At 35.1% G+C, this 14,848-nt stretch overlaps 1 protein-coding gene across 2 annotated transcripts in view; it reads left to right on the forward strand.

The window, feature by feature from the left end:
• The window catches only part of LOC117109570 (alpha-1,6-mannosylglycoprotein 6-beta-N-acetylglucosaminyltransferase A-like), an 83,283-nt gene that overhangs the window by 34,740 nt on the left and 33,695 nt on the right, over window positions 1-14,848 (forward strand). For both annotated transcript variants that reach the window (XM_033251937.1, XM_033251938.1), the window contains exon 8: window positions 1,426-1,595. In XM_033251937.1, coding sequence (XP_033107828.1) covers window positions 1,426-1,595 — 170 coding nt within the window. The remainder of the gene's footprint in view (window positions 1-1,425; window positions 1,596-14,848) is intronic.

A 14,848-nucleotide genomic window follows, 5' to 3' on the forward strand; every position in this document is an offset into this window, starting at 1 on the left:
TACAATTAAGCTCAACCGTGTACAGTATGTTTGGCAATAGTGGTAGATATTAAGTATTATTGCTTATTACCTAAAATAAAAAATCCATTTTCAAGATTACTATAATGTGCAGGTTGAATAGTCTGTTTCTTATTCTGTACTTGTTTAATTATGAAAATCTTCAAAATATGAGACAGAATTTTAATTTTTTTTTAAATATGCTGTTTGTGTTGAATAAACTGAAACAAGGAATACCAGTCTCTTCATCCATGTTTTTATAAGTTGTTGTTTTAGTTGTTAATTATAGGAAGGCCGTAGGCTGGTTTCCTTGCCAATGTAACAGATTCATTAGTAGTACAGTGTCATTGTGGGACAGAAGTTAAAATATTTATTAACATCTGTGTTTTTAGGTTAGTATACTCTTTCTATTAATGTCGTCATCTTTGTAATTGCATATTACCTCCGTCGAGGAAGCTGTATTCACTGTCTGAACAGGATGTAAAATGTAAAGAATGGACTATCATGAAATCTAGTGTAGTTGTAGAGTACATAAGAGACAAAGAAAGATGTGAATACATTTTTGGGTCAATGTTTAAGGGCAGGGTCACAGAAGGTTTTAAAAATTCCATTAATAAGGATTATTGTAACAAATAAATTGATTGCCAGAAAACTAATATTGGAGTGGTACATTGGATTGGTTTTATTCAGTGTAAACACCAAGGATAACCCACAAAAGTCTGAAGAAGACTTATTTCCAGTGGGGTTATTCTGGTGGTGATAGGGCAGTACACCAGGAGACAATCCCCTACGCTTTTCCGAAGAGAGTACTGAGTTCTTTAACGTGCACGTGGGCCATAATACACACAGGACCAACGACTTAAATGTCTCATCCGAAAGACGGTGTGCTATCGTAACTTGTATTTCAGCCATCCAGCTTAAATACAAGGAGAGGCAGCAATGGGAATCGAACCGGGAAACCAAAAGATCTCCACGGTTCAGCATCAAACAGTGGCTACCACCAGTTTAGCCGACTGAGCTAAGCTGCTCTCAAACATAATGGTTTAATGAAGAGGTTAATAAATATTGGGGTAAAATGTCAAAAGTTTTTTTAATTATTGTTATGTTGTTTGTTAATGTTGTTATCATTATCACTCTGCTTATAAATATTTATGGAAGAAATAGCAAACAGATCAAGGCAAGCAAAAGATTACATTCACAGTATTAAACATGAATTGGATTCACAATTTTGTTGGTGGAATGTAGAAACACATAAATAAACTGAAGGTGACAGCAGAACATGGCAATTGATGCAGAAACACATGACTCTAATATTATTATTTTAATAATAATAGTCATAGAGTAATAATTTTAAGTAGACGTACTTGGTTATAACTTTGCTATTAATGTTATTTTATACATATATTATTCATCTCTTATGTTTTCCAGATTCTTATTCACATGGGACTGTTGACGAAGGAATCCGGATTCAAGATAGCGGAGAACGCTTTCCATGGAGGGCCACTGGGCGAGTTGGTCCAGTGGAGTGACATCATCGCATCTCTGTACATCCTAGGACATGACATCACCATCTCCATCTCAACACCTTCTTTAAAAAGGTGAGTTTTGCGAATGCCACACCTGAATGAATTGCCAAATAAAAAAAAAATGGCATTCTCCAAATTTTCGTATCAGAGTAGAATGGGATAGGAGTATTTTATTCATGTTTGTCACACCAGGGTATTGTTATGATCACACTAAATGATAACCCACTAAGATCGAAGGGTTGTTTCCAATGGTGTCCTTGGTTGTGAATTAGGCAGTACGCCAAGAGACGTTAGCTAGGTTTATATGGGATTATAGCCAGATGAAGTAGCTGATCTACTTGCCAAGTTAATTGGATTAAATTCACTAATCGCGTTCGATGTTAAGGTTAGAGCGAGATATTTTGACTACCAGAAATTCGGAAAACACATCATTAGACAGGAAGTACAGTCGCATGGTGGGTAATTACTGTTGATTTTCGCGCGACTAGTTTATGCTAGATCGAGACTATAGGCGTAAGCTAGGCCTAGGTCTCGGCGGTTGATTAGTCTGGCCGAGGAGTCCAGGTGGAGGGTTTACACTGGGTTTTCCCACAAGTATTTCGTTTAGCGCGTGGTAGTGTGGGCATGCCGATTTCGGGTCATCCCTTATTACATTGGCCGACCCCTTGCCCGTCCCACGAATAAAAACGTCTCTCACAGCCTTGTGGTCTGCTCTTAGATTTGACGATACAATTTATCTTCAACTTTTTCAGCGATTTCTGGCTCCCTCCAGATATCTATTAAATCGCATTCCTGCGCATATGTCCAGAGATGGCGTTTCTTTACTGACTTTTCGGCCATCATTTGCAAAATAAGACTTGTTGAAATTAAAGTACACAGATCAGGGAGACTGCGTTAATTCTGAATGGTGTTTATGACAGTAACTAAAAAACGCGCTAACCAGCAAGCATGGAAGGTATTCGTGACCTGTGGCCACCCGCTGCTTAATTGTTTACTGGCTTTAGGCTGGATTAAGAAGTTAGTCGACATAAATTTACTCGATGGGCTTAGTCGAGTTGTGGCCTTCATCTCGCCATACTTGAGCGGTCATACTCAAACTTATGGCGAGAGCTTCTAGCTCATCCACTAAAATTATCTCGCCATAGTTGGATATGAACGGGGAATATCTTAATTCTTTTCTGAAAAAGTGTAAAGCCATGTTGCACACATGGCAAACAGCTTAAACGTCTCATCCGAAAGTCAATGCACTATCACAAATTGTATGTTACAGTAGCTCTCAGCTGAAACAGAGCAAGGGATTGAATTGAACCAGTGATCAAAACCATGCTTCACTAGAAAAAATTATTTTGGGCTATAATATGAAGAAATAACAAATCAACAAATTGATGAAGCCAGACGAAATTCTTTTAGAATGTAGGCCTATCTGTTGCATTATCTTTATCATGTTCATTCTTCCAATAAAGAGTGTTATTAATTTTTGGATCTCAAGCCTTGCGGTTGTGGTTCGAATCTCACTGTGCTCCTTTCACATATTTCTTTAGACAAGTCACATCATCTTTAATTGTCCAGCTGTCTATTCTTCAGTTATTAAGTAGTTCTTTTTTCATGACCAAAGTAGTTAGCCTATAAGTCACATCATCTGTAATTGTGTAGCTCATTAACAACTACAGTAGTAGTAGTAATAGTAGAAGGTGAATAATTTGCAATGCACCTCAAGTCAAGTTGTGGTTCAAATCCCACTGTGCTCATTTCACATCAGTCACTTCGTCATCTATGATTGGCATAGCCTTGTTAATCTAACCTTGAGTATTATATTAGGATTGAAAGATTTGGACTGAAGTTATTACTGATACCTGCATGAATAGGAATATTCCACCTTTGCATTGGGGAGGTGGTTCGTAGCTATGGTGTGTGTATACTGTAGCCAGGGATAATAATTAAAACTGATGGCTCAGCATCTGCTGCTTGGTGGATAACTGTGCTAAACATGATTTTAAAGTATTAAAATAAGTTTTCCAATTTTAGGCTATGTTCACACAAAGCTGGCTTAAGCCTGGCGTAGCGTACGCCTTTGTGTGTGAACTAGGCAGTGGCGTTGTTAACACCACTCACTACGCCACGTCCTTGGCGTTATCAACGCTACCTGCAGACCCCAGATTAGTGAACGCCGTGGAGCTAAAGCCAGTGATGCTTGAGTGATTTTGACCTCAGGTCAAGAGATTGAACAATCACGATTAGTTTTGCAATAAATAAACAAGTCAGCTAGCCTAGTTCTGCTAGAACCGAAAGTGCGCGCAAACAGTTCACGGTGTTTTTCTTCGAGGGAATTTATTTTGAGAGTGAAGGCCTATTGTTTGGTTAAGAAAATCATACTTATCATACAGAACGTCAGCTCCTGCTCGTTCCTCTTGGATTAAATGCCAAAGAAGATCCATCTGCAGTTGCTGACGGCGAAGTTGTCTACAGCGAATTGGCTTGATATACTTGACCAAAACCAAGCAAACAAGCACAGTTTCCGTGTCTAGGCCTAGTACATTATTTAACTCATGAGCTACACTTTCTTCAACAAAAAGAAATAAAAATGGCAAAAGCGAAGACAGCAAAACGTTAGGCAACATAATCGATCGAAACAGCGTGTACAAAAAACCATGAAAGAGGCTGCTGACACACTTCCGTTTTTAACGCCAGGCATTAATAGCGAACACCGTTTGTGTGAAGACCTTGGAATTTTAATCCGTGGATTAGCTTACGCCTTGCATAAGCCACGCTAGCCTTACACTGTGTGTGTGAACATACCCTTAGATGCCTAGGCATTTAAATTGACCTGTCCAAAGTGTCAGGACCTGTCCGAAGTGTCAATCAAACTTAACAACTGACAAGTCAGAACATCGCTATTATGCATTTGTCCTACAAACACACTTCTGTCCTGTTAACCATTGGCATTCTCATGATGATTGTCAGACCCTGTACACCAAAACATGGGGACAACGTAGGTTCTTCTTGAACAATATTACATAGTATAGCGCAAAATATGTTAATTCTAGGAGGTGTTTTAAAGCTTTGAGGCTAAATTCTTTTCCTCATGTTATCTAAAAATTCATAACTCCATAACTGAGGGTCGTATCACATTTTTTTTCTGGAAAATGTTCTCTAAAGACTATTCTTCACCACTATATGTTTGAACAAAAAAAAATGTTTTTGACCTCCGAAATCAAGATGGAATAAGAAGAGCCTATCTAAATACAGTAAGTGTATTCTCTTATATTTATATCATGAATATTAGCCTGCAGGAGCAGAGAAATACACAATCTTCTGAAATTTTTAACTTTTAGAATGTGAATGTTTTCAAAAATTAAATCCCAATTAAATATACAGTTGCTATTTAACATTATGAACAACGCTCAAGCTTAAACATAATAGGCAAGTTTGATATTGGAAAATTCTGAAGGAAGCATTTAGAAGTTTTTATAACCAGATCTTAGTACTCACAAATGAATATAATAATCAACTAGACTGAATTATTAAAACGAGCAGAATACTATTATAATGTAATTTTTATTGATAGTGTTATATCAAGTGAGAATTGTGATAATAAACTAAATAAATTCAAAATATCAAAGAAAGGAAAAGGATAACTGAAAAGAGAGGCTAAACCCAATTCACACGTACAAAAATCTTACCAAATGTAACAAAATGTAACCAAAAGTAATATTTTACGGCACGTGTGAAAGTACCTCCGTGTAATATCCTTGTAAAATCTCGGAAACATCAATCAGAATTTCGTAAATAAAAAAGTTCTACCCTTTTACAATACTTCTTTTTTTTTCTTTTTTCGTCTCGCTAATCTTTACCAGCCTCGCTGAGGCTGGTAAAGCTTCCAAGATGTAGCATGGATGGATCTGCGCATGCGCAGGGATTTCAACACAACAACAATCTACTGTGTTTCACGGGGTTCTTTGAATTTTCTTCCTTCTGCAGACGATTCTGATCCACTAGAAATAGATGGCCTAGTTTTTCTCAATGATGAATGAATTACCCTTGTTATTGATGTTAATTAGTAATGGTAGGAGAAGAAGATATACATAAAATGAACGTCGGGATGGTGTTAGTACTATTACTAGTATTATCAAGAGTCGACAGACACGTTGGAAGCTATGCCTAGTTTAGTAGTAGTACAGCAGTTGTTAAGGGCATTGATTGCTTCGAATGTTTACTGTGATGGTGAGTTCAACCGTCCATCTGTGACAGGGGTTCTCAACTAGGCCTAGGCTAGACCTATATCACAGTAGGGGAAAAAATGATTCATTGAATAAACACTGAATAAATTTGACACGACCTTGGCATTACCTTACAGACGCGTGTGAATGCTTTTTATCTCGGTAGGAATAACTTGGGAGATCGCTCGGTTACAATTTATTACTTTTTTAAAAATTTAACTTCGCTTGTGAATCGGGTACAAGTTGTTATGGAAATAAAATGCCACAATTGATTTTTCATAAGCGGTTGACCTTGTATAAGGGAATGTGGTAATTATGAAAAGTACAGCATTCAGTTTTGTCATTGAGAATTATTTATGGTCTAGGACAAAATTTTAAAACAAATTTGCCTCCAAGAAGAAGAAAAGATAATAGTTAATATGGTGCTTGCCATGCAAATGATCAGTCATTTATTGGAATCCACTGCCAAAGTCAAAATGGCCACCTTAAAAATGGTCAAAAATTGAATATTTCAGTATAATTCCACATCTCCTCTATGGAAAATGATAAATTTGGATCTAATCATGTTTTTGGGCTCTCTGAATACAATAAACATAGTTTCAAAAAGCTAGGATGGCAGCCATTTTGATATTTTTAAGGTGGCCATCTTGAATTTCAATATGGCTGCCATTTTAAGTTTTCAAAGCCTGTCTCATTGGATTTAGTAACCCTAATAACATATGGTTAGACACTAGATTTGCCCTTTTCCATTGGATATAAATATAGTTATGAGCCAATATCTGAAAATGTGTTCCGCCCTTTTTCTGGAGGTTCCCCCTGCTCAATTTTTCATTTATACCCTAATGATGCTTAATCAGCAAAGAAACCTTGGTCCCCGAAAAATGGTCATGGGGCCCCTGATTTTCATTATACTAGTGACAAGCCTCATATGATAAATTGGGCCAAGTAGAGAAAAAAAAAGATTTGTCATCTGAACTTTTTTGAAGAAAGAAGAAGAGCCTTCTGATCAAGTTGTGTTGGCAACTTCTTATCAGCATGGTCCAAATTAAAGCAATAATTACCACTATAATGCTATAATGACTAAATTGCATCCCATGAAATTTGGAAAAAATTAGGTTGGCAAAAATTTGCCAACCTAAAATTCTGCGAGGTCGGCTGCCTTGGGAATTTTTTACTACCTAGGCCTATATACAGTAGTATAAACTACAATTTTTCGCTCGACCTTACATCGTCATCTACAGATTGTGATTTTGTTAATTTCTCTATTAAATCAATATTTTGCTGGTGAAAGAATGGTCATACCTGTATTAATTTAATGTAGTATAATACATGTTTTACATAAGAAAATCACAGAATAAATTTCGTTTACCGTTCATTTTATCGTTATCTTTGGCATGGGAAATATCAATTTCGTAAAAGCTACGATCGTATTATCACAGGCTGCTTCAAAACTGCCTATGCATGTCCATGCACATGCCCAGAATGATCTATCAGGGATTTTTATTTTGTGCTTGTAGTAGTGAAGTCAAGATGCGATCGTGATTGCCTTTAAACGGACGGTATTAGGCATACAATATGTTGAATTTATGTTGTTTTTTGATAATAAACAACATTTTAAATATGATAATAATACTGTAAAATAAAGACAAATAATAGATTTAGATAAGCATTATGATCTACGCAGCCCACATGGCTTCAATTGTAGGCCTTGGCTGGCTAACGTCATTCCTACCTAGGCCTAGCCTACAAAACGACAAGGCTAGAAAGACCAAAAAAAAGCACAATTCGTCGGGGAGAAAAAAATATTATATGTGTTTTTTACGTATTAGTAGACTCTAAAATCGATTAAATAAGCCTTTAAAGCCCCTAAATTTTCATGGGCTTCGCCGAGCAGTTTTTGAAGCAAAGAAATCTAGGCCTAGGTCGGCAAAAAATTGCCGTCCTGTAGCAATTCTCCACTCAGCAATATGGTCGGCAATTGCTGATTGCCGACGTGAAATTCATGGGCTGAAATTGTAATAATGGAATAGGGAAATGAGAACAATTGAGGCGGTAGCAAAATAGAACAAATGGAAAAGGAAATCAGTATATATTTTTTTACTTAGCCTTGTATATGTAGGATATCATTTTTCCTTTCTTTGTGGCCTTTGAAAATTTGATGTTTACTGTATATGGTAAACTCAGTCAAAAGGAAAATCCAATTTGAATGAAAGTGTACAGGAATTAAGAATGATTCTTTTGTTGATGTATTTAAAATGTTTCAAAGGTTATCCATGTGAATTAATCATAGAGCTATTAAACAACTTGAGTGCTGACTAGACTACCAAGCAATGCAGAGTTGTGTATGTGTGCCATCGAAGATGGCCGCCATAGGAAAGCGCTATCTTCAGTTATAACCAAAGCCCTCTGACTATTATTTCATTAATTATGTAGCCAAAAGGAGGGCAAGTTGCAAGTATCTGTTTTAAAAATGAAGTACCCAGGAATTAAAATTGAAATCGTGGTATGTTACACCCATACACCACAACGCTCAAGTTTTAACGTACAGTTAACTTACAGTAGTTGTACTCAACTTTCATATATGTAAATTGAGAGCACCATTGAAAACGATGATGCTTAGGGGAATTTTGATTGGCTGAATCTACGGCAGCCATCTTAGATGGTACACAGACATTACAGTTGCGTTCTAGTATTCTTATTATAACTCTATAGAATGAACAGTGATCGTAATGTTAGGGAAAGAGTATCCATGCAACACTGACATTATTTGAATGTGACAGTTGTTTGTATAAATACAGAATATTGTACAAGTTATTAATATTATAGATAGGGCATGATTGATATGTTGGACTACTTACCGAGTCATCCAGCCTTACATCAGTCCCAAAGGACAAGCCTGTAAGCTCACAAAAGCAGTCAATATATATTTAATTAGACAAATTTACAATCTTAATGGTATCCAGAAGTGTAAAAATATTAAATTGAATTTTAAAAATTTTACAATATATAATAAATAAAATTCTTATTTACAAATCCAAGGCTTCCTAAAGGTCGGAAAATAAAAATTATAAGCTTTTACGCTGCAACAGCGTATCACCTCTTGTTTTTCTAAAGATTTTTCTTTTATTTTTTCCCCCATTTTTTTTTTTGCAGATTTTCTCAAAAAACAACACAGGTTCTATCCTTGTTATTTGACCAGCATATAGATCTACATCTGAAGTTTTTTGCAGTTGACTTTCTGGGTGGCGTCTTTATAGTCATGTGATGTTTATCTACACGCCATTTTGTGAAATTTTAAGATTGATCATAAATTCCTAACCAACAGGCATTTTTCAATGAAACTTGAAACAAGCATACTTTCATATAAAGGGTCAATTTTTGTTATCGCCAACGTCTGCTCGCGTGCCATGATGTGCGTTAAAATTTCAAAATCCTCAAAACCACTTATGAGTAAATTAGAGCATGCAGGCCATTTTGAGCATTTCAACATTTTTCAAATTGTTCGTGCCGTGCACACATTTTCATGCGCAGGGCACATGCGGAAGCTATGAATTAAGTTTTTTACATATTTTTGGTTCCTGACACTATTCACAAATTTCCATTCTTTTTCTGTCATTTTAGGGCCAATAACAATGCCATACCATTCATCAAACATACAAATCTGTGGCGTGTTTGTATCAGCATACAGTGAAAATATGCGAAAATCATGCCTAATCTCTTATAGCTTCTTAGGGTGAATGGTGACCCTCCAATTTTTATTACATATTCTGAAAGCCTATGAGTTGTAGATATGATTTTATAGATCATTATGGCTGATCGGACATTGTGGCATCGTCATATTGCCATCTGAATTCTAAAAACAGAATTTTTAGCTCTGTATGACATAATTTTTGTACTAGTTTGAGCGTATCTCGCTTATCCTTGATTGATCGTCTCCTAAATTCCAGTATGTCATAGCTGAGACAATTTTTGTTTTCATAATTGTGCCCTCCATTTTTCATTTTGATAATGTCGTCATTGTTAAAAATTGTTCTGACCACCCTCATTTTATTCCTTTGAATCTTTTTTGAAATTCTATGATTTATCATAAATCGACACCCGCCAGAGGCGGCAGAGTGGTTTACAACACCGGCACGAGTATACTTCATATCAAGGGTCAACTTCGTGTGCCATTACTGTCTCCATGCACGCCATAACTCGCGCGTGCATGTGCATTGATTTTTTTAATTCTCAAGATCAAATTTTGACTAATTTTAATTTAAAAATCAGTTCTGTCCATTTTGAGCATTTCAAAAATTTCTTGCTGTGGAAAACTATCGGATCCTGCATGTTACCTAAAATTCGTCGGTCACAAATTTAAACCTAGATATTTATCCATTTGTTTGTATTGTGTTTACAGTGCTATACAACAAATCTAATTTGAATATTGTTGTTTGTCAGAAGAAAATTGATTGAGCTTTTTTAAAACCACTATCTTCATACATAATTATGACTACTTCATTCTTTACTATTTACATTTAAATGTAAATATTATACATGAAATATATTTCAACATCCAGGTATGAGCAAACCTACAGTAATAAAAACAGATCAATAGTCTCGCAGGGTGTGTTTCACAAAGTACATAGTGAATTTAAAATACAATTGGAAAATTGACAATAAAAATTGTTGTTAGTAAATTTGCCCTTGAAGGGTTTTGCAGCCATATTCTAATTTTTAATTTCATTAATGTTTAAAAAGCTGGTTGAATATTAGACCATTAATCTACAGATAAATACTGTACAGTACATTCAAATTTCAAAATGTGTTGGAAAAAAAGAGCATACATTACATTCATTTATATTAGATATACTATATCTTTACTGGTACTTCAACATTTTGGAACATGTTATACAAAATTATAAATTGATGATCAATTGTAGACGTGTTACGCTAGAGTATGGTGTTTGGAGGAAGGGGGTAACAATATAAATATAAATTGTGCAACAATGAAGTGTAAAATCTTTACTGTAGCTCTTGCCTACGTATATACTGTAACTTTTTTTCACATCTGCCATGATAATGGATACATATTACTACATCATATGATATCCATGGTGTTCTAAAAGTTATATCACTTCCTTCCATTTTGACGTTTAATTGAACAACAGTCATTAAACCTTAATGAATGTACTGTATGTGTAAACATAATTTTAATTGGTTTTCGATCAAATAATAATTAATACATACTGTCGGGCTGATAAGCAGCATGTCAAAACTAATTATACAAAGTAGTGTATGTTTACTCTAAAGAAACATAAGCATTATAAATAGACATCTGATATGTGTTAATAATTTGATAACAATACATGTTTCATGTAAATGATTGAATAAGGATGTCTTTTGAACATGTAAGCGCTATGAATTTGTGTGCTTGTAAATGCTATTTGAACAACCGATATCTCCTGGACTAATAATAGGCCAATGTCAACAAGTGGTAATATTTTAACAAGGCAAGAATACAAGGTGGAAATATTGAAATGAAAATATAATAAGGAGTGGACAAATTCAGAGGAGAGGACAAATTTGGAGTGAAATTTTTTAAGGAATGGGCCAGCTGACTAATTATTGAATTCATGCGTGTGTAGGCTTATCCTACAATTCCGTGTTGAAGCTTCGCATGAATTACCTACTATGGCAGCTAGACATACTGCATGTCTTTAAATTTTGTTACCATAGAAACCAATTAAGTTGTGGCAGGCACAAACATACTAATTTGTTATCAGATAGTATATTTATGTATCTTCCAGGGAAAAAAATGAACATTAGGAACATATTTTTGGTTGTAAAGAGATTACCCATAGTAGCGGAGAATGGATTACTGTATCAAGGGAAAACACTCCCAAAAGAGCATACCCTACCTTTCTATGGGATAGGATATCCCTAGATAAATCTTAAGCCCCTGGGGTGGATGCAGGATTTGGCAGTAGGGGGTGCGCAAGAGTGGACACCACCTCGGCTCCACCACTGTTGGGGCTGAGTTGAGAAAATTTTGAGAATATGAACCTCTTGGTGCCTGGAAATTGCACTCTCGTACCAGATTTAATTTCATTTGTTTTCATATCTACAATACAATTGTTTTTCTCAATACAAAGTTTAGATTGTGCGATCACACCCTACCCTGGTAGTATCCAGATTTCCCATGCATTTTTCATATAACTTGAAGATCTTTTGCCTACCAGGGTAGGGCACTGCTAGCGTTTCAGATAGGCCAATGTAAACATTGAAAAGGGTCTATACGGTAGCATACTTAGAAAGAATTACTCTGGGCACTTAAGTTATAGTATTTTGGGAAAATATTCATGGATCCTGGAACACATTGTAATATAGTAAGATATTTTATTGGGATGCTGATGAATTTTTTTAGATTTTATTTGCTCTAGAAAATGTCAAAGTCTCAGTTTTCGCTGGGTGGTAAAGACTATGTACTGGGTGAGAAATATCTTGTCAGCTTTTTTTATTGTACTGTATCATTGGTGTTATAGTTCCTGGCCTACCAATATCATTTTTAATAAACTGCGTATACCACCATTTTCTTAATTGCAACTGTTTATTTCCTTATAAGCAACACAGCATTCTATAATAAAAAAAAAAAAAAAAGGAGGAAAAAAAAAAAAAAAGAGGAAACATAGACACCTGGGAGATACAAGCTTCTGTGAAATTTTCATTAAAAATGAATTAATTACAATTTTGTATATGGTATAATGATTTATATCTGAGCATGTCTTTTGATGCAGCTATACTATTTTAAAAAAATTTCCACTACTTCAGGCACCACACTGGCCCATAGTCATTGCCAAAAAAAAAAAAAAAATGTTGAGTACTATCCTTGGACATATTTAGGTCTGGAGCCCCTGGTTTTAGCAAATGAGAGCTCATAGAGAAGGAGTTGCATCATTGGAGTGTGTAGTAACAATTGTCATATCATCAGGAAGAGCAGTTTGCCGCAGCAGGTTTCGGATCCGCTTCGCAAAACTTTGTGGTCAGGTTCAATCCTACATTGTGCATTTTGCTTGTGTCCTTAGGCAAGGCATTTTACCTCTCCACCCAGTACAAGTGGGTATCTGATACGTTCAAGCACAAAGCACACTGATTCCTTCTGCAACATTATGGAGTTCTCCCAAGTGGCCTAACTATGTGTTCCATATGTGCTTGATCCCGTGAGTGGGGTAATAATATTAAGTACATAGAGTTCTCCACAATATGCGCACTATAAGTCAATTGTTATGATTATATTTTCTAGCAAAAGAAAAGTAAATATTATGAATAGACGATTGAATGCTGTGATTAGTAATAGCATTTTGAACAAAAGGTTTATTTTTCATATTGGTTTTCTACAACAGTAATTTGAGTATAGTCATGGATTATATTGTAAATAATTGAGGCATTAACAAGATGCATGCAGACTGAATTGACAGTGTGTATATCTGTTACACTCTCCCATGGTGATATGTTTCGCTCTTTTTCGTTTTTCTTCTGCTTATTATAGTACTCTCCTGCCATAATTGGTGACAACTAAATGATAAATAAGGGATCATCACGCTGACGCATATGCTCCCACAGATATCTCAAGAAATTATGCCGCTATAAACCTATCAGTCATGTCTCGTAAATAATGTTTAGGTGATACTTTTCTTTACCTTGATTTAGTGAACTTTGTTTTTTGAATTGTGTAGATGATTTTATTTTCATCTTTAGTACAGGCATCTAGGTACCTCTGTGCCCCTGTCAGCACCCCCATGTTAATATTTCTTTATATGCCAACTGTTAAATTGCTGAACACTTACGAGAGACATGTTTTATACCTTATTTTGCGAACCTATTTTTTTAAAGATCATCAGAGGATGGCAGAAAATAAATAAAAATGAAACTTTGTTTTCTTATTTATCAAATAGTTTTGCCAAAAAACATTCAGATGGAGGAGAAAATGAAAATTTAATTTTATTGGTGGATGTAAACAGCGTGAAGTATAATGAGATTATAAATACTGTAAATTTATATAATTAGGAAGAAATATATATCTTATTTTTGAAGATTTCAAGGCAGCGGCAGACGTGATAAAAATAAAGAAAAAATTTTTTTCTGAAATATCCATTTTATCATGGCGGTGAGGTACGCTAATTGGCAAAAATAAAAGTCAAGATTCAAGAACACTTAATTGTCCCATTTCAAGATTGGAAATTTGTTTTTCCTTTGCAACAATCTTGGCTAAAAAGGATAAAATTACATGAAAAATCACAAGTCAAAACAACTTGGCAATGACGAGAAATATTAACAAGTTAAAATAGTAAATGGTTGTAAAATAAGTAATAATAAAAATCACTTTAAAATTGTTTAAAATGTATTATGTGTACCTTGGAGACAGACCAGCCACTTTAGCAAAGATTAAAACTATAAAAACTTAAGGTTTTGATCAGTGGCGTATCTAGGGGGTGTGCGTTGACGCGAATTGATTTGTCAAAATATTGCTTTTCTGCTTTTTATAGTTATTGTTATCGTTGTATGTATAAACAGGCCTTAAGCAATTTTGCACGATTTTTCACGCACATAGCAAGTATGGAAGCAGAAAATTAAATTTTTTATTCACATATTTAGGGTTCTTGACACTGTATTCACAAATTTCCATTCTTCTTCAGTCATCTTAGAGCCAATAACAATGCTGTACGCGCGCTTTAAACATGAATCCATGCGCATGTTTGTATTGACATACCTTCGGATGCATGGTGACCCTCAATTTTTGTTACATATTCTGAAGGCACATGACTTGTTGTAGATATGATTTTATAGATCATTATGGCTGATCTAGTTCAACGTTATTTTTCTTTTTGTTCATGTAAAGGGCATAGAGGCAATTTTATTGTAATATGCTTTCATTATTATTACGGCTCGGCAGCCCGCTTAAATGTTATTGAATAAATTCAATAGCAGGAATGTTATTGAATAAATTCAATGTTATTTGTCACTGTCACTCAACAGAATAATAACGATTGAGGGAGGCAATCGCATTTTTGAGGTCATAGTTTTTTATCAGGTTTGACCAATCATATTGCATACAACAGTGGGTGTTCA

The sequence above is a fragment of the Anneissia japonica genome, unplaced genomic scaffold, assembly GCF_011630105.1.
Source record: "Anneissia japonica isolate Jap-2015-1 unplaced genomic scaffold, ASM1163010v1 scaffold287829_len2072220_cov186, whole genome shotgun sequence".
NCBI classification, from domain to species: Eukaryota; Metazoa; Echinodermata; class Crinoidea; order Comatulida; family Comatulidae; genus Anneissia; species Anneissia japonica.